The sequence below is a fragment of the Mustela putorius genome, unplaced genomic scaffold (genome assembly GCF_011764305.1).
Source record: "Mustela putorius furo isolate JIRA1106 unplaced genomic scaffold, ASM1176430v1.1 tig00003859_pilon_pilon_pilon, whole genome shotgun sequence".
Taxonomy (NCBI): domain Eukaryota; kingdom Metazoa; phylum Chordata; class Mammalia; order Carnivora; family Mustelidae; genus Mustela; species Mustela putorius.
This window is the reverse complement of record NW_025422011.1, coordinates 24363161-24387743: the sequence shown is the minus strand read 5'-3', so window position 1 is coordinate 24387743 and position 24583 is coordinate 24363161. Positions and strand designations below refer to the sequence as shown.

Genomic DNA, 24583 nt, shown 5'->3' with positions numbered 1-24583 from the left:
GATAGGTCACTTCTAGGGAACGATTTTAGGAGAGTTATTTACACGCTTACATCCGAGAGCAGAGACCTGGGTCTGGACCCACTTTACATTTTACTGGCTCGTTTAGACTTTGGGCAACACAGAGTCCGCATGTGCAAAGTGGGGACAAAGTTACAGCACCCAAGGAGTTAACTTTTAAGGAACTGTTTATAAGCTAGAGTGCCAGACATATAAAGAGTACTTATATACATATCTTTGAAGCCTACAAGTTAGCGAAAGACAGTATAATCATGGTTTCTGAGATGAAGTGAAGGCACAAAAGTGTAATTAGAGATGATGTCAGTATAGCAAATGTATTTGGCAGTCGGTTCATAGGTAAGATTTTATGGTTTACGAAGTGGCCCAAAAGTCCACGGCGCTCATGACACTTACTTTTAAACTTGCTTCTATCCAGGTCCTCCACGTGGTCTTCCCCAATTAAAATCTTGGCAGCAATTTCTAGGCTGACTATCTGAGGCGTTGACACCAAAAACAGCATCACAAATTTCTGGCTCATCACTCTTAAAGACTTGTCTTTGCGGCTGTTTACAGAAGCTTTGGAGAAGGAGGAGGAGGATTAGAGAATTAAAATTCATGAAGGGACAAGTAATTTCTCAAGTAACAAGGCTAAAAATACCACAACCTGATCAGACAGTTGACAACTGCTGCATTTTAACATCTTATGAATTGGGGGACATCGGAGTGGGGGAGACGAACCATGAGAGACTGTGGACTCTGAGAAACAAACTGAGGGTTTGGGAGGGGGTGAGGGGATGGGTGAGCCTGGTGGTGGGTATTAAGGAGGGCACGAATTGCATGGAGCACTGGGTGTGGTGCATAAACAATGGATCTTGGAACACTGAGAAAAAAAAAAAATGCAGCCATAGCCACCACAGCAGTGTTAGAACAGTATTCTAGAAGAAACGTTTGCCTCTAGGCCTTTGAGAAGTGCAGCCCGGCGTCTCCAACCATCCCTTACCTGCCCGAAACTCCACTCCAGGGAGTTCGACGAAACACATGTCTGGGTGTCCGTTCTGGCCCGTGTTTGATTTGATGATATGATCCTCTATACTGTAAGTCTTACTAAAATCGAACTCTTGTTCATATTCTTTCTTTTTGATCATCATGATCTGCTCGGCGTACTTGTTCTCCTCCCCGACACTTTTCAGAGTCCCAAGGGTTTTGTTGAGATTATGTCGCCCGTGCCAAGTGTACCTGTTTTTGGCCAGGCGGCTCACCATGTGTAAACTCTCTAGGACATTCACAATATCGTAAATGCGTCGCCGCTCGACATCTGCAAAGAATGAGCAATTATACGTACTAGGATCAGACTTTGTTTTTTTTTTTCTTTTTTAAAATTTATTTATTTGACAGACAGAAATCACAAGTAGGCAGAGAAGCAGGCAGAGCGAGAGGGGGAGGCAGGCTCCCTGCCGAGCAGAGAGCCCAATTCGGGGCTTGATCTCAGGACCCTGAGATCATGACCTGAGCCGAAGGCAGAGGCTTTAACCCACTGAGCCACCCAGGCGCCCCTAGGATCAGACTTTGTAATGTGGATAGAACAGAATAACTTTTTCTCCCACTGTCTGTTGATCAGTGGGTCTGGATGAGGGAATTTAATTACACTTGACAAAGACTGTGAGGACGAGGAAGACATGTTTCTGATCTCACAGGGTACCAAGAATATGACTTAGAGAGGAAGCATTCATTGAGGGCCCACTATGGGCCATGCAGCCAGAGGAAATGTCTATGGTCAACTGGTGAGGCCGGTATTATTATTCAGTTTCCGGAGGAGGAAACAGTAGCTCAGGCTGGCTAAGTAGCTCACCCCAAGATATAGAGCCAGTAAGTGGCAAAAATAAATCTTTAAGATCGAAATTCCACACATTACCTGTTTTTTTTATATTATTTGTCAAAGTATGTGAATGTGCACACGTGTGCACGCGTGCGCGCGCAGACACATACACACACACAGCTGTCATATGATAGGCACAAAGCACCGAGATTTCTTGCTGTTCCTGGAAACAGCCAGATATGCCCTTGTCTGAAGGCCTTTGGAATGAGCTATTCCTTCTGCCTGGAACTGCCATTCCTGAAGCCCTCCCCACTCCCCACCCCAGACCCCTCCCCATTCTTTCAAGTTCTTGCTTAGATGTCGTCTTCTCAAGGAGGTCTGACCTGACCACCTCACTTAATGTTGCAAAGCACTCTCCCAGCACTCCTGGTTCCCCTTTGCCCTGTTCTACCTTTTATTTTTTCCACAGCATGTATTACCTTCCAACAGGCATCATTCTTACTTGCTTACTATGTGCCTTGTATAATACCTGTCATCGTCTCTCCTTATTGTCTGTCCCTTGCATACTTATCTATTAGGCCCCACTGGGAAGTAGGTTCCACAGGAGGGAAGACTTTATTCCTGCCATTCATGGATGGCATCCCAAGCTTTAACAACCGTTGCCTGGCACACAGTAGGGGGTCAACAGCTACCCGCTAGATTAAAGGTACAGCCTACGTAGCTCTAATTAAGGATATGCGAATAGATGAATCTGAAAGGCATATTCTTAAAATGGGAAATCAAGTTGATATTTATAAACATGTATCTGAAGAATAAAATTCCTTTGAGGAAGTGATGGTGCTACGTTAAAATATCCTGCATCCTCTCTTCAGGTTCAGATTGTGATATTTTCATGACTCCAGAGATATCCCCAGTTGGCCACAGACCCCTTTGTAGCTGTCACTAGATTCAAGTATCTGAAGAAAGGAGTCAAGGAGCAGGAGAAACACAGTTAACTTTTGCCAGACACGAACACATAGCTGAGTGGCAGGGCGCGCTAAAGCCCAGCTTCTGTTCACAGAAGCGCGTGCCCATCTGAAACCATGAAAATCCCATTCCTCAGCCCAGCTCTTTGAGGAGAGAACAGACACAGAGGTTCAAAGTTGTAGCTGTTTATGAAACAACTCCTAAAACAATGTTGCCTTCCTTTACAGCTTCTGAGCTTTTGAAATGCAATCAGAAGCAAATCTCCATTGTCATTTTGTCCTTCTGTTTGAAGACAAGCTGAAATTGGAAACTCTCTGCGTTCCTTCTTAAATTAATAGGGCTTTGGGGATTTATCATCTCCACATGGCACGACTGTGTCATTACACACACTGGCTAGATGAGCGTGGGTCCGAGGGAGCAAGTCCACGGAGTCACTTTATTTACTAACCCTCTCCCTGAACCCTCTGTGTACTTACTCAGTTCCTCGGCAACTTCATCAAGACAGATGTCGTTATTCACAGCGGGGTTGGGATAGTTAGGATAGCGTGCTAAGAACTTATGACACAGCAATCCTAAACTTTTCTCTTTTCGACTGGGCTGGGATTTCTCATATTCATCTCCGGATAAGTGTTCCTGCAAAAGAAGAGGTAAATAACGTCTGAGCCGGAAATCAAGTTGACAGGTTTATTAGGGTCCTCTGCACTCGAGGGCTAACACGCTTAACTTCGACAGCGGCAGAATTGGGGGGAAACAGGTGGGAACCAGTATGAAACTGCTTGGCAGATCTAAAAAGGAAGATTAAACTGAAAATAAGTCAAAGGCTTCAGAATTCCTGGTGTTATATATTTGATGGAGTCCAACCTTTCCCATGCTTGGAAGCAGGCGAATAACAATCTGTAGGTGGCAATGCTTTCTCTCTCTCACATACACACACACACACGCCCACCAGTGTCCACCCAGTCTTCTGCAAACCTACATGTAAACAATCTTTGGTCTCAGGTAATCCATTCCTGCTGTCAAACAACCCCCTCTTCTGATCTCTGTTTCGGATCTCGGGGCTCACGGCACTGATGAGCATTTTCAGGTTTGCTGTTGGTGTCCACGGTTCTCCCTGGGAGATTTCCTTGGGCTTGGTGGGTGTGGTCAAAGGGCCAAAGTCAGGCTGGATCTCTGTCAACACTGTATTTGCTGCCGTGGATTCCTTCAGAGGTGTTTTCATGAGTCCTCTTTTATGTGGCTCAAAAAAGAGATTTTCCTGGTTTAAAACAAGTAAACAATGAAACCCACTATAAAACAGGACTTATCAGACAGCTTTAGACTTCAGAAATTGTACAATAAATAGAATATTGCTAAGGAAAACATGCCTAATGAGGTTGGAGAGTTGATTAAATTAGTAACTGTCTTCTAATGATCACGTGACACTTACTATCTTTTTACTAGCTAAATTCCATTTAAATCTTGCAGTAAAGCACAGACTTACATTTTTATTTTTATGTTCCAAGAATTAAAAAAAAAAACAAAGACTTTGAAGACCTAATTTTAAAACATTTTTGACATAATTTTTTTTTTAAAGATTTTATTTATTTATTTGACAGACAGAGATCTACAAGGAGGCAGAGAGGCAGAGAGGCAGAGAGGCAGAGAGGCAGAGAGGAGGAAGCAGGCTCCCTGCTGAGCAGAGAGCCTACTGCGGGGCTCCATCCCAGGACCCTGGGATCATGACCCAAGCTGAAGACAGAGACTTTAACCCACTGAGCCACCCAGGCACCACTTGACATAATTTTTGATGTAAAGAAGTGTTGGAGGCAGTATAGAGAGTTTTCATATACCTTTCACTCATCTTCTCCTAACGGGACTGATGACTTAAGTGATCCAAAACTCCTAGAAATGACTTTTACACATGACACTGCAGTAAGTAAAAGCCTATATGGCAGAAACCACGTCCCATTCCTCTGTGTGTGTCCACCTGGCCCAATGGCAGCATGCACTGAATGCTCAGTAAAACACCATTGATGTAGAAGTCAGAAAGCCAAGAAGATAAGGGTGAGAGCTAGCCTATGGTCATACTTAGAGGCAAAACGTAGTAGGAAGCAAAATCCAGAGTGCCTAAGAGCAAAGGAAAGTCTGCTCTTTCAATATTTACCTCTGCTGCTTTACTATTTTTTCTAAGATTTTATGTATTTGAGAGAGAGAGGGAGAGAGCACAAGCAGGGTGAAGAGCTGAGGGAGAGGGAGAGGCAGGCTTCCCGCTGAGCAGGGAGCCCAATACAGGGCTCTATCCCAGGACCCCTAAATGATGACCTGAGCCGGAGGCAGATGCCTAATTGACTGAGCCACCCAGGCGCCCCTACCCCTTTCACTTTATAGAAGGAAAAATGGGGCCCAGAAAAAGAAAATTAGTTATTCAAAGTCATAAAGCTAGTTCCTGGCAGAGGCAGGACTGCCACTGAGACATGAGGGTAAGTTAATAGCAGCACAAATATGAATGGATACTATGTTTGTTCTACTTCTAGCCACTGGGGGACTTCACACATTCTTACCACCTATAGCTATTTTAGAGAAGATCTTGGAATGGCCATAAAGTGAAAGAACACAGAGACTTACTAATTCCTCGGTGACTTTGATTAATGGGACTGTTTAACATGTCTTTGACTCCTTGGGATTTATTATTTGTAATTTTTACCAAATCTTGTAGTCCTCCTCTGCAGAAGATGAGACCCCGGCTGAGAGAGGTTGCACAGGACTTGACCCCAAACATCCTCAGTCCAACTATGGTGTTCTTACATGGAAATCAGTATGATGGATACGAGGGGGACCCTCTTAAGTATATGCCACGGTGGCTACCCAAGATTGCCATCTCTCTAAAGGCTGCTGTCCTTTGCCTCAGATTATCAGAAAAGATAGCAGTTCTCTTACTTGACTGATATCGAAACCTTTGAGGAACTTTGCATTTTTCATTTTTTAACCAACTACTGTTGGACATCAGTCAAGACACCCCTACTGACAATTCTTTGGTTATTTTACAAAATGTCTAGCTCACAAATCCAGTGTTGTGGCCCCCAAGTTTAAGAAGCTCCCGATTTGGTAGAAAATCATCTTAAATTCAAATCATGTCAAATACCTTCTCAGAATTCTAATCCTTCAAGAATTCTTAGAAATATCATAAAGGAGCTAACAAATTTTATTATTCTCAAATTTTATTATTACCTTTCTCTCTGCTTATCTCTTTGAGACTTCCATTTGAAATCAAAGCATCAAAAACTTTAGATTACTTTACCTCTGGCCAAACTCTTCACCTCTTTAAAAATTAAATTTGCCTTCCTTCTAGGTTTTTACAGAAGCTAACTAAAATGGGAGGTGGCATTAATAAGATATTGGATATGGAAAATTATGGGGTTAAATCAGGATATTGCATTTAAAACTGAGAGGATGAATACTAAAGTTAAAAAGGTACCTTTTCATTCTCCATTCTGTAAATTTTTCATACATTTAGAGTTTCTTTAAAAATGAAAAATCTGGAGTTTCTCCCAACACCCTGATGGTTTAAGTAGTCCAATCAATTCTATTAAAAAGTTTATTTTCCTTAAAAAGAAAAGGAAATAGAAAAAGTTAAAAAAAACAAAACCAGGAGATTCGTTGAATATTCCCTCATGGACACCACAGGCCACTTAAACAAAGACTAACGAAAAATGACAAATTACATTTACATTTTATTCCCGACCAGAGATAGCCCTACTGGACAGAGAACTTCATCAAATGCCAATAAATTCCTTCAGCAAACCGATCTGCTGTCAGGAGACTTAAACAAACGACAGAACTTCCAGTGACAGTCCGCTCCCACCTTGAGAGAAGGCGCGCCATTCTCCGGACCCCACCAAAAGGACCGTCGTAAGCACAAGCACCCACCTGTTCACAGGTCAGGGCTCGGGACTCAGCGCCCCAGCCCTGGTTCCGGCAGAGCAGACACGACCCCAAGCATCTCGACAAAAGTCTGCATCTAGATGCCTGTATTTTTCCCCTGATACACACGTGCACGGGGTCAGCAGGAAAGTCTCGGGAAATAGCTTGATAGGAAACTCCCAAATTCAGTCCTTAAGCTCCAAAAGTACTCTGGGTATTTAAAGAGCGCCTTATGATTAAGACTTTTTCTTTTAAGGCATTCTTATAGATGCAGAGCTCTGTGTACTCTGAGTTCGTGTGGCCAGTTCACGCCACGATGTTGGATCTTACCGAAGAGTCTGCATTTGTTCAGTATAGCAACCAGGTAGCGTACCCCTGCCGCCACCCGCTCCGCGCCCGGCGCACTTCCCCCTCCGCCCGGCTTACTACCCCTCCCCCAGGGCCCTGTCCGCGCGCCACCAGCCCCGCGGTTCCCGGACAGCATCTCCGCGGTTCCCAGGGCAACGATTCCTAACCAATCAGGGAGCTGGGTGCGGGCCTGCGATTGGTTGGCGGCTCCAGGGGCGGGTCCGGACCTTCCGCCTTCGATTTAAAAATTTGGCGCGGAAAGTCGGACCGTGGCCGGCACCGCCCCTTAGCTGCGCGGGGCTTGAGCGCGGGCAAACCCGCGCCCGGAACCGCGGTATCCCCGCCCCTCCCCCTCGCTCGCCCCCTCCCCTCTGCGCGGGAGCTCAGCTCCTCCCTCTACGGCCCCCGGCGGAGCGAGAGGCGGGAAACGGCCGTCTCCGCCGCTGCCCTCCCGAGCCCTCTCCCGGTGCCGGGCGGGCCGGGCGCCGCATCCCTCTGCGTCCCGCTGACCTGTCAGTTCACCTCACGGTTGGAGCCGGCGGGGGCTGAGCGGGGACTCTTCAGCGCCCCTTCCCCGCTCAGGTCCGGGAGCCCGCGTGTCGGGCCGTCAGTCGGTCCTCACGCCGCGCCGAGGTGGGTGCCGCGGAGGGAAACGCCGGGACCGGGACTGGCGGGCCGGCGGGCGGGCAGAGGGAGCGTGACCGTCCAGGAGCAGCCAAGCCCCCGATTTGAAATTAACCCGCTCCCGGCGCGAGCCGATCCCGCGGACTAGGAGGGCCGCTCCCCTCCCCCACGCCCGCTCTTCCCGGCCCCGGACCCCGCGCGCCAATCGGAGCCTCCAGACAGGAGGCGGCGGCGAATCAGGGTGTAGGGACCGCCCTCCGGTCCCGCCTCCACGACAGAGTTGGGGGAAAAGTTCAGCAACTTTTTTTTTTTCCTTTTTTTCCCCCCCGAACACCCCCCCTCCCCTTGTTAAAGTTGGGGAATGAAGTTTGGCCCTCCCGGAGCATGGGGGCTGAGATGCGGGCGCTCTGCGATTCCCAGGCTGGCGGTCCCACTCCCTGCCCAGCTCTGGATCCGCTCACCTGCCCTCCGGACCCCAGCCGGGACCATTCCCCCTTGCATTTCTGGCGTGCATCATTGTGCTGCCCACCACCTGCCCCGTGGCTTCTAGGAACTGGTGTGCAGAGGGAGAAGCCTGGCTAACTGGTGCCCAAACTCGACGGGCGTGGGGCCTCGGCCGAGACGTGAGAACTCAGGTGTGGGAGGAGGTGTAGGAAGGTTGAAAACCCGCCAAGCGTTTTCCGGGCGACTGTCGTCTTCCCTCTCGTGATCTCCCACCCGCTCCTCCCTTTCCCCTCCCTTGTCGTGTTCCCTCACTTTCCCCTCTTTTTTCCGGTTTCCGAGCCTCGGACAGCTTCAGAATGGAATATTGTAGAGTTCTAGATTAATAGCAGGATTGGGAGACGCTCTAGTCCAAAGCTCTCGTTTTGTAGACAGGGAAACCGAGGCCCAGGGCGGCAGAGCTGCCTTGCCTGTGCCTGGATTGTGTGCGCCGGTGTTGGCTCGCCCCGCGGTTCTCTGCCTTAAAGCGTTTCCCCTTTTCTGGGGACCTGCGCGGGAGTTGCGGTACAGCGTGTATTGCCCAACCGCGCCTAGATCAGGGCGCCCATCTCCCGACGGTTTGGTGTGAGTTCTTCCCTCTCTTTTGTATTCTCGCGTCTCTAAGTTCCAGCAAGGCCCTTGTCCATGATCTCCTAGGCTCACGCATGTGTCAGTGAATCACCAGGGCTGACTTACAGCGCGGGACATTCCCATAGTCCCGAGAACGCTGTTTAAAGGCGGGGATGTTGTCATCCAGAGGCTGGGGTCGCAGTGCTGCAGCGACCGACCGTAGGGCCGGGGGCCCGCGTTGTGAACAGTGGATTGCGATCCTGGGGTGCGCAGGGGCTGTGGTGCCCCTGTCCTCCCCTTGCCGCCAGCGTAGGGGGGGGGGCACGGGCCGCATTTACTTCAGGCAGGTGTTGCTCAGGAGGGCACTTCCACCTGAAAGCCCGCCTTTCGGGGTTCTGTGCAGAAAGTCTCAGATTTAAACTAAAGCGAAGGTCATTGGGCAGAAGTCACCACCGACAGCACTAAACAACTGGTTCTTCTTGAGGTTCTTCTTTTCTGGATAAAGGTGTGCTTACACATGCATCAGCAGAAGGGGGCCGATGGTGTTTCTGCTTTTGCCACTATCTGTTTCAGATTATTGCCCCCTCTCTCCACTCCCCATCCCCAGCGCTTATAGGAGTGCTCCCGCTCTCCTGTGTTCAGAGGCGTTGACTCACGAGTTCGCATCTCTATATGGCCACTGATGCCCCAGGTGTCTGAGTGCCAAGGACCTGTAAGGCAAACAGTACAAGGAGCAGCCACCTCTGGTGACCCTGCACAGAAGGCATCTCATTAATACTCAGCAAAGGTGTTCACCAGGTGTCACGAAAGTGAAGAAGAGCATTTTAACAGAACAGTCCCTAAGTGGCAGGGCTCAGATTGGAAGCCAATCTGTTTACTCCTAAGGGCTTTCCACTGAAAGCTATGTTCTTCAGGTCTGTAAGCTTCCACCCCTCCTGGTATCCCAGCATAAGCAAACAGTAGGAAAAGTGGGGTATAGTAATTCTAGTTTGAATGACAATTGTCATATCTTATTGAAGCATGTAAAATAAAAATCCAAGTCACTGATGAAAAGTAGCTCTACTAAAAAAAAAAAAGAAAAGAAAAAAAGTAGCTCTACTAAGAGTGAAATGAACTACTTTAAAAGTTGTAACAGGTCGTTTATGTAAACCTAATAAAAGCAAGCTAAGGCATTTCCACTCGGCGCTGTCTCATGTTGATGTGAAATTCGGCACAAATATAAAGGGAAGCTATAAGACCACTGAAAACTTTAATGTTTACTGCATAGCTCAGAAGGAAGGAGGAGGGGACAGGTTTGAAACCTTTTTTGTTACTTTCCCATCCAACATGTTTCCCATTTACTAGTTATAAAATCCAAGGGAATATTCATTCATTCATTTTTTTTCAGGTTCACCATGTTGTATAATCTGTGTCTCACTGAAGTTAGACCTGTTTTTTCATCATCACCAGAGCCTCCCAGGGGGTGTTGGGGGGAGGGGTGTGAAAAGAGCAGCTCCCCGCCCCCAACCAGGCGGGCCCAGGGCTAGAAAGGGAGGTGCTCTATCTCTTGGGCTCTTAGACCTTTTTTTTGTCTTGCTCCTCCACCTCCCAAGTTCGACCAGGTGGGGCAATGCAGCATTGGGCTTTTTCGGCAAAATGAGTTGGCATAGCCACCGCAAAACAGCTGTCTAGAGCTTAAATCGTCACAAGTCCCCATGTGCTGGCTTAGGTCACAGCTGCTCACTACCAGATCTCAGTCCTCCCAGGTTCTTTTAACTAGTTATTTACTCTGCCCCCAAATGAATTGTGCTGGGTTGGATCTGGGCAGGGTTTAAGGCAGGTGAGTGGAAGGGATGCAGGAGGTGGGACAGCCTGGAGCTGGCTTGTGCCCACTGTGGAGCTAGATTTGGTCAGAGCCTGCTGGCAGTGGTAGGCGGCTGGGTAAGAAGTCCCCTTCAGCTCTCCTTGACTTCCTTTGGGAAACCTCACTCAATGAGCCCTGGATGGATATTTGTAGCCCTGGACTCAGCTGCAGCAGCAACAGTTGCTGCCATGTATCGAGCAGTTACGGCATCTAAATTTTTTAAATGCTTTGGGGATAACTGAACACCAAATACCCTTTTATAGAATTCAAGTCTGAGTTGTTCTGTCCTCATTCTATTACTGTATCATCTGATCTTAAAGTTGACATAGAGCTAAGGATCATGTAGTCTCAGTGCTTATTTGTAGATTGGAAAAACCCCTTTTCCTCCAGGTTCTAGAACATTAAAAAAAAAAAAAAAATATATATATATATATATATATATATATATATATATATATGCACCAAAACAAAGTATATATACAGATTCCTGGGAGTTGGGGGCAGGAATTTATTACATGAAAAAGTCCCAGTCAGTGGAGGAATCCCATAACCTCCCTGATCAGCAATTATTACCCTTTGTTTGAAGTCTGGTAATCAAGGGTAACTGTTCTGATCCCCTTCAGAGGGCAGATTTCTCAAGTCCTGTCTTGATCGCAGCCCTGTACATCTATCCCTGTTACAGACACTCCTCCTCTACCTCTGTGAGTTCCTGGAGGGCAGTGAAGGGGACTTCCTTATCTCTCTCTCCCCCAGGTGCCCAGCTGGGTGCCTGGCCCAGAGCAGGGGCTTGATAAATGTTGGTTCATTGAATAAGGCCCTAGTTTTGAGTGCCATCTCACCAAGCCCAGAAGATACCTTACCTTTAACCTCTTTATCATCAGGGCCAAGTTCAATGCCTGACACCTAGTTGGTTCTTAGTGTTGGAAAAAATGAACTCATAATTATCACGCTTTAACATTTTTTTTACTTTAGGGGCACCTGGGTGGCTCAGTGGGTTAAAGCCTCTGCCTTCGGCTCAGGTCATGATCGCAGGGTCCTGGAATGGAGCCCTGCATCGGGCTCTCTGCTCAGCGGGGAGCCTGCTTCCTTTACCCCCCTGCCCCACCTGCCTCTCTGCCTACTTGTGATCTCTGTCAAATAAATAAATAAAATTAAAAAAAATTTTTTTTTTTACTTTAGCTAAATAGTATTTCTACCCCCCTCCCATACTCATAACTCTGTTTGCTCTATTCATTTACTAAAGCACAGTATCCTGAATGCCTACTATACTCTCAAGCCCCAAATGAGGTGCTTTGTGTGTACAGGTGAGCAAAAGAGGCAAGGTCCTTGCCCTTTTGGAATTTACAGTCATGCAGTAGGACAGTGTCTGGCACAAAGTGTTAGCTACTACTACTACACATTGTTGTTGTTGTTGTTACTATTTTATTTTTCTCCTATATATGAGACCTCTCTGCTACTCCTCAATTTAGCAAACATGACTTTTTTCTATGTTCTTCTTCTATTGTACTTATTTAGTTAGTTTTAGGTAGGCATCTTTCTTCCCTAAGAACGCACATTCTTTTTTTTCTTCCTTTCAGCCACATGTATGGGTCACTTCCTCTGAGCCCAGGGAGCGCTGGCACCAGCCACGGGGCACAGTAGCTCCCCTCAGATCACAGCAGCAAGGCCCGCGTTTCACTTACCACTCTTCTTTCTCTCTTTCTCTTTTCCAGGGACATGGCCTTCATTTGAAGAAGTTGCTTGCTTTTCTGATCCTGTCTAACTGCTGCTGCAGAATCCCAGGAGGAGGCCTGCTTTCTCCTGGAATGATCACTGAGGTCCGCTTCAGTAAGTCAGTTAAACCTTGGCTGGCTCGCTGTTGTGTTCGGGAGCAGGGAGCCCGGAAGACAGAAGGTTCCTGATGAGCCAAGGCAGGCCAGGGTCGGCGGCACCCCCAACAGGGTTACAAGTAGTCACTGAGCCCTCCAGCATCCCACTTCTTCCCCAGCAGGTGTCTTCTGCCTCCTTGTCACTTGTGAGTTCCCCGTAAGCTCCTGGTTTCCAGGATCTGGTCTGACCTTATGTAGCCCATGATACTGTGGTAGAATTCCACTACCACTATTCTACTGTGGTAGAATCCCACTGTGTAGCTTTATCATACAGTACAGAGATTATTTAAGACATACGTAATTCATTTTGCTGACAAAATACTTAGGATCTTCTGAAAAGAAAGAGATAGCTTCCTTCTCAGCTTTAACTGCAAATGCTCAATAAAAACACACAGTGTTTTTCAGTGCGGAAATCAGTTGCAGTAATTGCTTTAGAATCCGCCCACAAAATGGATAGTTTTACATGTGCTTTTTAAATAGCGCTAAGCTTCATTCCTAACTCAATCTCTGAAATGAGAATTATTTTTAAATTGGTTTGAATAATGCAAAATGATCTTTTTTTTAAGGAAAAGGGAAAGATACTGGTTAACCAAAATTTTTAGGTATTCGTTATCTTGATGTCATTGTGAAAATGTCCTGTCTGTGTCATATCCTAGATGGTCGCCTCTGAGGGAAACTTAGGGTTTGGAGAAGGGAGAAGGAGAGTCATCTTCTAGTCTGTTATCTTCTTGGAACAAGGATAGGATGTGGATACAAGTCAGGCCTGTGTAGAGAAATAGGCCTTGGTTCAAAGTCACCTCATCATGATATCTGTGTGACCATAGGTAAGTTACTTAACCTCTCTGAGCCCTACATTCTCCTCCTCACTGAAATACCCAGCTTGAAGGGTTGCCGTGGGGGTGAGATGGAATAATGGACACAAAGGACTGAGCATGACATTTACACATTTGGGTAGGTACTATTTACTATACATTGTTATAACCCAGACAAATCAATATTCATTTTTGTTTTTATTTTTTCTGGTTGTAATCGCTCTGGGGAAAGAGATTCCCAGGAGGCAGACCGTTGGGGCAGGAAATCATACCTCCTGACTGCCTGGGTCTGTATCCTCTGTCCCCTTCAGCTGCCTCCCTCCACCCCCTGCTACAGGGCAGCTGTGCTCAGTGCTTAGCTGTGGGGGCAGGTCTTTGGAACCTGCGGTCTGCCTTAGCTCTTTTTTGGACTTAATTTATAGAATGCTTGAGAAAAATACATTGAACAAGAAAAAATTTTCTAAGATAACATACTCTTATCTCTTAGTAGAATTAATAAGTGCATCATAATTTAAGGTTTCTTGTCTAGTTTTTCGCTCTATTAGTACATATGTCCTCTCCTGTTCTCTGCTGTCTGTATCTCTTCTCCCATGGTTATCTCTAAGCATGGCTTGGGGCATAAAACTGGATTTGGTTAATACTGGCTGACTGGCTTAGAACCTGGGGACTCTGGTTCTAAGCCTGGCTGTGGTACCTGCCAGCTCTGTGACCTAGGGCAAGCCATGTACCTCTCTGAACCTCAGATTCCTTTTCTGTGAAAGGGGCTGGAAATGCCAGTGACATAAAGACTTCATTGATGGTGTGGGACCAACGGAGTCAACAAATGTAAAATAAAAAAATGTTTGAAAACATTAATTTTTATTGATTATAAGGAAATCGTCTTTTTAATAATGCTAACTTATGGATTTCCACCATAGGAACTGTCACGTGCTGCGTGATCGTAGACATGCCACACAATTCCTGGGCTGCAGGCATCTCCCTTGTGATTTGCAGGTGTGGGGTGGTGGTGGTGGTGGCAGACTTGCTTCCTTGAATCTTCCAACATAGTATGATTCAATGCTGACGCTGAGTCCCCCTTGGAGACTGGAAGAGGCACAGGCTTTGAGATATGACAGGCAGACCAACAGACTGCTTCACGGCTTGCTCTCTTTTTGTTTTATTTTTAAACAGAGGGTCCCGGTACTTTTGAAAACTTCACAGCTTTGGCTGAAGGGCAGTTTTGCTTGTAATAAGACATTAGCTGTGAGCAGAGCTCTGCAGTGAGAGAAAATGGATTAGATCTAGATTTAGGCCTGTAATTTCCAAACTCCAGGGGGCCGTTTGACAGAACCAGGTTGCTTTGGCCCAGTGACTTTTTGTTGCCTAAATAACAGAGCTCCCTCTGAGAACTGGGGATAGTTTATGGGTCCCTTTGCTGTTTTGCTGCTCTCGAGGTATGGCTCAAGCATTTCAGACAGGCCTGCCCCCGCCCCCGCCGGCCCCTGGCCCAGGGGCCTGCAGCTGTGTCAATAGGGCCTTTGAAGTTCACACACCACAGCTGACTGGTCAGCAGCCCCTGGGATCTTCACCACTACGTCTGTCACAGGAAATCAGGAAAGGTTTGTGGAAGCTGGTGTTGCCCGAGAGGCGTGAGAAGGAAAACGATAGGGTCCTTGATGAGAATATGGGAGGAATTTACCCAAATTCATGGTCCAGTTCCATTAGCAAGGATTCTTCCCCTCTGCTCCTTCCTCTGTCTCCCTGTGGCTCAAGCCGTACAGTGAGCTGGTTTGTTTTTAACCTGACCCAAGCATGTGCCAACTGGTGCTTTCGGGGCTTTAACCGACAGTACGTTGACAGTATGTTATGATATTGGAGGTTCTGCCAGATCTGGAAAGAGCTTCCAAATCATCGAAACATGAATATTTGTGCAGTAGTATACGAGTGCAGGGTATCATTAAATACTTTTGTATCCTCTGGGGGCCCTGGCATTCTTCCGTTTGGCATTGACTTTGTGCTCTCTTCGGGCGGGTACTTTGCAGGTGCTTGACGTTTTCATCACATTATTCTCTTTCTTAATCTTCACGTCCGTCCGTGAGAAGTATGTTGTTTTAATCCCTATTTTGCAAATGAGAAAAGCTCTGGGAGGTTAAAACTGGCTGGAATAACGCAGCTAGCAGATAGCATAGCAGGTATCCTTAACTGTTCTGCTCTTAAGCCCATGTTCTGAACTTCTGCTCTGTGCAACTGGGAATCAGAATCTTGCTGACCAGCAAGCTTCCTATTCTGTCCATGCTACTCACATTCAAAACCATAACGTCATCTCCTCCTCCTCTTTATCCTTGCTCTGTATATCCTCACTGAGTGAGCTCATAAGTCACGGAGTCCTGTCATTTGTCTTTCCCAATGTCCCTTGCCTTTCTTTTCATTCTCACCCCCATTACAGCATGCTTGGACTGTTGCAGTAGCATCGTAGCTCACATTGTTACTAGTCTTTTCCTTGTCCATCCTTTTTGCTCACCTGCCACAGTCATCTTCCTTTAACCTCTTTGTCCTAAAGTGTGTCATTTGAAATGTTCCAGGGATTTCTGTGACTTACAGGATAAAATTAATACTCAGGGCTTGAAATTGAGACCCACCCCTCTACTTCCCACCCCCAGCCACAAATGACCAAAAAGCGGATTTCCAACTTCACCCATCACTTCCGGCAATAACTTGATGTTTGTTGCCTTGGATATTTATTTTTTTAGTGTTATCTTTTTTTAAAGATTTATTTATGTATTTTATATAAATACACAAATATAGATATATTGATACAGATATAAAATATCACCTATGAATGTCACGACACATTTTCTTTCAATGTTTTTTCGATTCATATTCACAGTTTTTTTTTAAACTTTGGTTTTTATAATATAATACCTACTTGTCATTTATCCTCTCCATAAACATGCTTTCCTTTTTTTCTTTAAATTAACATATAATGTATTATTTGTTTCAGGGATAGAGGTCTGTGAGTCATCAGTCTTACACAATACGCAGCGTTCACCACAACACACATCCTCCCCAATGTCTATCACTCAGCCACCCCATCCCTCCCACCCAGACAGCAAGAGCAAGAGGCGTTGAGGCAGAGGGAAATCCCAAGCAGACTCCACACTGTGTGTGGAGCTGAGGCAAGGCTCCATCCTACCACCCTGAGATCATGACCTGAGCTGAAACCGAGAGTCGGAGGCCCTATTGACTGTGCCACCCAGGTGCCCCTGCCTTGGATCTTCTGACTAAGCATCTTTGCACCTTCTGCCTAGAATGTTACACATATTTTTTTTTTTTAAGATTTTATTTATTTGTTTATTTGTCAGAGAGATAGCAGAAGTATGGAGAACTGTAGGCAGAAAAGGCAGAGCAGGCAGAGGGAGAAGCAGGCTCCCTGCTGAGCAAGGAGCCCGAAGCAGGGCTTGATCCCAGGACCCTGTAGATCATTACCTGAGCCGAAGGCAGAGGCTTAACCCACTGAGCCACCCAGGCGTCCCTGTTGCACATTTTTCTACTCCGTTTCCCCTCTGCTAAAATCTCGTCCTGGCCTGTCTTCAATGAAGACTTCTCCGGTTGCCTTGATGGAATAACGCACCCTGGAGCATTCTGTAAATACGTAACACTTCCTCTTTAATCCCAGTGTAATGGTGGGACGCGTGCGTGCATGCGTGCGTGCGTTCCCTGCTATAGACATGGTCATGAGCGTGGTGCGTTGTACATGGTGGGCCCTTACTTGGCTGAATAAATGAATTAATGAAGAGGGGAAACTAAATGGGAGGAAATAAGCCACTTTTTGGGTGTGTACTCTGTACCAGACAGTGTTCTGAGTACTTTTACAGATAATGATTCCTTTACTCCTTGCATGTACCCCAGAAGATAGGTGATACTATTGTCCCCGTGACAGAGATGAGGAAACCAGGGCCCAATGAATTCAACTGATTTGTCAAAGAATTAATGATAGAACAGGATTCAAATTCACAGAGTTTGTCTCCAGCACCTAGATTCTCACCGTGTCACTCTCCGTGGATGGTCCTGATGCAGGAGCTACCTCACAGACTTAAAGATTTATCGTGGGTGACAGGTTCAGGAGAGTCTGAGAATGGTAGGACCCAGGCTTCCTTTTCTAGGTCAGTACGTGACGTCTTGCCCACTTCAGCAACGTGCACCGGGCCAGTCGACGAGCCAGTGTCACCAGTCCCAGGTGCTGGAGTTCCCCAGGTGACAGGTGCGATGTAAAAATGAAGGAATGTGTTTCGTGTTTTGGGACACATGGTAACTTCATTACACAGTTGTCAACTCTAGGGCCCGGGCCTCCTAGAACACGCCACCTTAGGCGTGAGATGATTACTAATGGCTAATAATCTTGATTGGCTTCGTGCACATCCCGTGTTTATCACTCCTATCTCATAATCAACTTCTATACTTGGCTCAACTTTACCATTCAGTCTGTGTACCGGAGTGACTGGAAGCCCATATTTATCTAATTTAGGGAACGTTCACAGGTGCTGCAGTTAGACTCATGTGTGTGATCCACGTCCTTTGCTAATCGCATAATTCCTTTTGCATTTAATCGGCGGATGGCATCCTTTCTGCATATGTATGTGTGCGTCTCCGCGGTTTGCTGCTGGTGGGGAACTGCGTGTGAAAACGCCGGCTGAGGCACCTGTCATCAGCACCAAGACCTTCGAGAGCTGGGAGGAACCAGCTTCCTGGCTTACAGTTGAGGAAACAAGACCCGAGAAAGTGAAGGGATTCCTGTCCAGCTAGCTCAGTCCTAGGAAGGCTTGAAGGCAGGGAAGGAGGAATGCATCTGCAAAGGAGAGCCCCCCCAAACCATTCCAGCGGAGAAATTCCATGAATAATTTGAGCCGTCTTGACAATTAGCATGGAACATGAGTCTGGCCAAGATGAGGCCAGGCCTAAAAGAAATCAAGTTTCTGGCAAGGAAGACTGGGGATATTCTGAGGTTATAGCCTTTTGCGATTGTTTTTCACTCCTGGACTGCTTATTGCCAGCACGGGTTCCGTTGTAAGGAAGGCTGGCTAACCTCTTTTCCCTTCCTTCTGCCTCTTTTTTGTAAGACTTTTTTTTATTCCTCTATAAAGCTAGACAAGAAGAGAGTGAAAGATCCAGCCAGGAATTAGGGATTAGCATAGAAAGAATCAAAATACTCGAGATGAATGGGGACCCAAAGGTCTGGTCTACGAAGCTGGCTCTATGGGCTGTACCTAAAGTCACAGCATCGATTGGTGGCAGGGGTGGGATACAAGTCTATGTCGCCTTACTCAGAGTTCAGGTTTTTCTCATCACAGCAGTCTGCTAAGGAAGGGACCAAGAGCATAAGGTGTGCAGTGACACCTCACACCTCCCTCCCTTGGCACCTTTACACACTGCCTGGGAGCGCTAAGCCAGGGGGGTAGGGATGCAGAGACTCAGATCTTCATCCTGGCTGGGATGAAAGGGCTAGGGAAACGGTTCTCCCTGTGGAGAAGGGTCACCCTGCTCCCCATCGTGGAGATTCTGAACTCAGAGAGGATTTAAGAGAACGCCATGGAACCCAACACGGTTCTGGTCCAAAGGGGGCAATCTGCCAATATTTGCAGAATGAGCGTGTGCACTGGCGGGGGGTTGGGGTGGGGAGGTTAGAAAGCTAAGAGGAGGCCATTGCTACCTGCAGTTTCTTTGCTGGGAAGGTAGAGGAAATCATGAGGGATGCATCACAGTGGACTGCCTGTCCTCACCTGCCCAGGAAGAAAGATCTGGTCATTCCTGTGGGAGCACCAAGAACTATCAGGGCTGGAAAGCAGAGTCCAGGGGTGTGCTCAGAAAGAAGAGGAAAGGGTGCCTGGGTGGCTCCACCAGGTGGGTGTCTGCCTTGGGCTCAAGTCGTTATCCCAGGGTACTGGGATCGAGTCTTGCATTCGGCTCCTTGCTCTGCAGGGAGTCTGCTTCTCTCTCTCCCTCTATCTCTCCCCCTCTGCTCATGCCCTCTTTCTCAAATAAATAAGTAAAATCTTAAAAGAAAAAAAAAAAAGAAAGAAAGAAAGGAGAACGGCCACTGACCACTGCCCCATCTTCTGAACTGGGAAACCTTCCCCCTGCTACTGGTAGCCCTGGGAATGCCCCACTCTCTGAGCCCCCAGCGGCCACAGCACTGCGATTACTACCCTGGTGCCTGCCACCCTTTGTCAGATAGACCCCTTGTGTCTGCCAGCTCCTGCCACAGTGTCTAGGCAACAGTGGGTGCTCAGTGAATGTATATTGAATGAACGAATGCCCGGATTGTACACTGTTGAAATGTGCGGCTATCATCAAGATGGCAGGGAGACAGAACGTATGGAATTGCCAAAGTTCTATGAAAAACATTTTAACAGCCTGTATAGATGGTCCAGAGCAGCAAGATCAAGGTTACCCAGTGCAAATGGAGCACAAAGTCTCCCATTTAGTTTCGGAAAGTTCGGTTGCCCCAATGAAGGGTGGTCTATGGGGGCACAACCCAGATTTTAAGAAGCCAGCAGGTCTTGGTGGGCCAGAAGCTCCACGTGATTAAGATGGTGATGTAACTGCTAAAACGGAAGCAATTCCATAAAGGGAAGCTGGATCCGGACCAAAGCAGGCGACGGTTCCCGTAGTTTCTGAGCTCACTCAGGTCACATCTGGGGTATAATGTTCATTTGGGGTTTTATTAACAGCCACACCCTTCTACATAGTGTTTTCCCAGGCATCATCTCATTACACTGTCCTGATGAGGCTTATATCCTTATATCCTGGCAAAGGCAACCCAATGTGCTCACGGTCACTTAGCTAGCGAGTGGCAGAGCCCAGCCTTCTGACACCTTGTCCACACTCTTTCCGCTGCAGGCCAGAGACCCACTGTGCGGCATCTAAAAGCAGGACCAGTGTGGTGCTTGTCAGGGGCTGTCAACAGTGGACACACTCATGGGCACCTCGCTATCAGATGGCCCGACAGCAATGTCATAGGAACCACATTTCCTAATTCAGGAGGGCTTTGACAGGCCAGCTCACACCTGCAGGCGTGGGGACCCTGGCCTGTTTCAGAACTGGTACCAGACAGACCTCGAACATCACCTCACCTGTGAGTGAGCCCAGGAGAGGACAAATTTCCATCCTTAGTTCAGTGGGTCCTTGCAGAAAGGATTTATGAGCCAGCCTGCAAAGGAGGAAGAGGAAAAGGGAAAGAGGTGACACCTGTCAGATGCCTATTAAGTTCGGGCTCAAGACTTTTCACATATATTTGTTTCCTGTTATTTACACGGTGCCTGTTTCTACAGCCTCGCCACTTACCCTGGTCACCATTTGACTCCTCCACCCCCTGCTTTGGGTGTCATAATAATCCTTCACATTCATCTGGTCTCACCCAGTGGTTATCTTCTTTCCCAAAAAAGCCCATGAAGAAAAAGAACGAAAAACCCCACATGCTCTCGCTTAAATATGGAATCTAAAGAAGTCAAACGTATAGAAGCCACGCTGGAGAACCATGGTTCACGGGTGCTGGGGAATGGGGGAAATGTTGGTCAAAGAGCGCAAAGTTGCAGTAATGAAGGATGACCGTCTCCAAATCCCTAATATGCAGATGGAAATACGCTAAGAGAGTGGAATGCAGGTGCTCTCATCACTAAAAGGTAACTATGTGAAGATGTGTATTAGTTTGGCTACTAATCATTTTACTGTATTTTGGGATATCAGATCTTCATTTTTATTAAAAAGAAAAACAAAGAGAATGGGTAAGGCAGAGGTTGCTCCCTTGTTTCACAATGACGCTCAAGAACGCCCGTCTATTTTGTCTGTCCATCCGTCCATTCATCCATCCTTTCATTTATTCTTTAACAAATATTTATTAACTTACTCCTCTGTTTTAGGAGATGTGAAATACATCAGGGAAGCAAAGATTTCTGGGAAACTCTTGGGACAGGTACAAATTATACAAGAAAAGGGGGAATAAAATTTGGGGCTTATAAATAGGGAGACCATGCTTTCACCTGAGGATGGTGGGATGTCATTGCAGACCATGACCGGCAGGTGGCACTCTGGGTCCCAGGAGGCCCCCTGAGCTCTTTTCTGCCTTCACGCTTTCATTTTATATTCATTACTGTACTTAAAATCAAATTCTAAGTCATATCATTGAAAGACTGTGTTCAATTTGATTTTAATTCCATTTATTTGATGTTAATTGTTCCATGCTCTTTTAAAAATGTTCAAATTAAATCTAGTTGTGTCAGGGCTTTCTGGGTAAGTGAAAGACTTGTCCAGAAATTTAGACTCCTAAATAAATTAGCATCTCTGGTGATTGGTAGTAGATCCTGAAATCCTTTTGTAAGAAATGCTCGTCAAAATTTAATGCTTCTGGGAAAATATCTGGACGGATACACTTTAAGATGTTGCTTGTGCAGTCTCCCAGTGGTACATACAGACTTCTTTTTTTCTTTTAGATTTGTCCATGCTTAATTCATTTTTAACAGTGAGCATGTAATATTATTACTTTTTAAGTTTTTCATGGACACATAACATACAAATGGGAAAGTGTGCAAATCTCAACCAAATAGTTTGGATTCATATATTTATACATGTGTGTAACCTTCACTAAGATTAAGATCTGCATTACCAAAAGCCCAAAAAGTCCCTCATGTCTCTTCTTATTCACCCTCGATCCCCCCCAGGAATCATTATTCTGTCCCCACAGGTTGGTTTTGCCTATTTTGGGACTTCATTTTTATGGAGTTAGACAGGATCTCCTCCCTATCTGGACTCCTGTTCAATATCATTTGTTTAAGTCGATATGTATAAATACCCCCAAACTCACTGATTGGGTGGTTGTGTGTAGCAGAAACCCATTCTTTTTCACTGAGGTGTAGTATTCCATCGTGTGAATGTATTACAGGTATGTTTCTATAATCAGAAAAGATTCACTAAAAATAATAAAATATAGACATGAAAACTGCTTTTTTTACTGGAGGTGAAGGAGGTATTTCAACTTCAAGCTGATCTTCAGAGTACGTGGATTTGGACAGCAGGAGCTGGCTTGGCCACAGAAGCACAGGGTATTTGAGAGAGAATGAGGAGTCAGCCAATTTCGGACAGGCTGGTGGTGACTCTCCTACTGGTGGTGTGCCCCAGGGACAAACTTTTTAAGTCAGCGTGCTCTCACTGAGCCCCAGTCTCCTTGTCTATAAATGTGTAGCATTACCAGACTAAAAAGAAAAAAAGAAAGAAAAAACTCAGAGCATCTAGTTAAATTTAAATTTCAGATAACGACGAATAATTTCTCAATATAAATATGTCCTGGGTATTTGCATGGGACACACAGATCCTGAAGAATTGCTCATTGTTCATTTGCAATTCAAATAGAACTGTGTTTTAACTGGCAACCCTAGAAAGAGTTGTAATAATAATCCCTACTTACAAGATAACACAGTTGTTTGTGAGAAACTGTTCATCGTAGGCAGAAGATTACATACAAATGGAAGAGACCAGAAAGAGGCAGAAAGGCAGAGAGGAGCCCCTCGGTTTGGCACTGGATCTGTAAGCCCCCAGCAGGATGGGAGCTGACCTCTCTCTCCCACCACCAGCCCCCTAGGGCCCAGCTTGATGCCTGACTCAGAGAAGGAGACACATAAACATTATCTGGGGAATCGCTGACTGGATTTGATTTCCAGCTCCTGCATGTACTTGATTTTGACCCGAGGTAAGCTATCTTTTACCACTCTGTGGTTCTGTGCTCTTACTGCATTCATTCAACAAATCCTTCAGGGAGCCTGACTCTGCCAGGTACTGGGGAGAAAGCCGATGAACTGAGAGGTTTGTGCCCTTCTGGACTTGGTCTTATAAAAAGGGAAGAGAAAAACTGGTAAACAGACAAAGAGACAATTTTTGATGGTGATGGAGTGAAACGGCATGGTGAGCAGAAGGGTCAGAGGTGCTATCGAGATGAGGTGGTCAGGAAGGGCCATTCTGAGGAAGTGATGCTGAGTAGAGACCCCAAGGCTGATGAGGAGTCAGCCTAGTGAGGACCCCAGGGAAGGGGTGTCCTGGCCATAGGGAAAAGTAGGTTTTCTTATCTGAAGACAAGGTGGGGGTGGAGGAGGGGGTTAGAAAACGAACCCCCACCTCCCAGAACTTTAAGGGGTCAAATCAATGGAAAGTTGATTTGTGAAATTATCAAGTTCCCTGCGGGTGAAAGAGATTATGAACTTTTCTCATGGAGCCTCAACGCCAGTCCCCAGACCACCTAGAAAGTCAGGAATACCCAACTCTTTTTGGGGGATAATGCAGAGCTATTCTAGAGTCCGGTCTAGACAGAAGTGTTTCTGCCAGGCTGTGTGAGACAAGTACAAATGCTGCAAGTGTTTGAAAATTCTGATATTGGCATGACATCTAAGCACATATGGTATTTTATAATTTTTTTCCCATTTTGTTTTTCTGTTATCACCCACTGGCCTTTCCCCACCAGGTAGATTGAGAAGCATTGGCATAGGAGCTATAGAATCAGAAAAATCTGGGATTTAATGAGGCTCAATCTCTTTCTACCTGGTTGACCTTAATTACATTGTAAAATTTCCCTATGTCTTGGTGCCTTCATCAATGAAATGGGCATAACCCATCTTCTTTATCCATTCATCTGTCGAGGACATCTAGGTTCTTTCCATAGTTTAGCTCTTGTGGACATTGCTGCTATAAACACTGGTGTGCATGTGCCCCTTCCAATCACTATGTTTGTATCCTTTGGATAAAGACCTAGTAGTGTAATTTCTGGGTCATAGGGTAGCTCTATTTTCAACTCTTTGAGGAACCTCCATGCTGTTTTCCAGAGTGGTTGCACCAGCTTGCATTCCCACCAACAGTATAGGGGGGTTCCCCTTTCTCCTCATCCTCGCCAGCATCTGTTATTTCCTGACTTTCTAATTTTAGCCATTCTGCCTAGTGTGAGGTGGTATCTCATTGCGGATTTCATTTGTATTTCCCTGATGCTGAGTGAGGTTGAGCACTTTTTCATGTGTCTGTTAGCCATCTGGATGTCGTCTTTGCAGAAATGTCTGTTCATGTCTTCTGCCCATTTCTTGTCTGGATTTTTTGTATTTTGGGTGTTGAGTTTGGTAAGTTCTTCATAGATTTTGGGTACTAACCCTTTATCTGATACGTCATTTGTGAATATCTTCTCCCATTCTGTAGGTTGCCTTTTAGTTGTGTTGATTGTTTGCTGTGCAAAAGCTTTTTATCCTGATAAAGTCCCAATAGCTCATTTTTGCTTTTGTTTCCCTTGTCTTTGCAGACATGTCTAGCAAGAAGTTGCTGCAGCCGAGGTCAGAGAGGTTGCCTTACTCAGCCA

General features: G+C 46.2%; 1 protein-coding gene and 1 long non-coding RNA gene across 4 annotated transcripts in view; one reads left to right on the top strand and one right to left on the bottom strand.

Annotated features, from left to right (window-relative positions):
• The window catches only part of E2F8 (E2F transcription factor 8), a 17770-nt gene extending 10086 nt beyond the window's left edge, over nucleotides 1-7684 (bottom strand). The window contains exons 1-6 of one of the 3 annotated variants that reach the window (XM_004752121.3): nucleotides 7550-7684; nucleotides 6234-6361; nucleotides 3756-4034; nucleotides 3256-3412; nucleotides 998-1312; nucleotides 412-573 (exon numbers count right to left, since the gene is read on the bottom strand). In XM_004752121.3, coding sequence (XP_004752178.1) covers nucleotides 412-573; nucleotides 998-1312; nucleotides 3256-3412; nucleotides 3756-4034; nucleotides 6234-6248 — 928 coding nt within the window. In that variant the 5' untranslated portion in view covers nucleotides 6249-6361; nucleotides 7550-7684. Of the gene's footprint in view, nucleotides 1-411; nucleotides 574-997; nucleotides 1313-3255; nucleotides 3413-3755; nucleotides 4035-6233; nucleotides 6362-6685; nucleotides 7174-7537 lie in introns of those variants that run through there. The other 2 variants (XM_004752120.3, XM_004752119.3) reach the window with 2 other exon arrangements.
• LOC106005733 lies at nucleotides 7525-24583 on the top strand. Its single transcript, XR_001179312.2, has 6 exons — nucleotides 7525-7660; nucleotides 12257-12371; nucleotides 13069-13236; nucleotides 20646-20882; nucleotides 22827-22942; nucleotides 24527-24583. It is a non-coding gene; the product is annotated as an uncharacterized LOC106005733 (long non-coding RNA).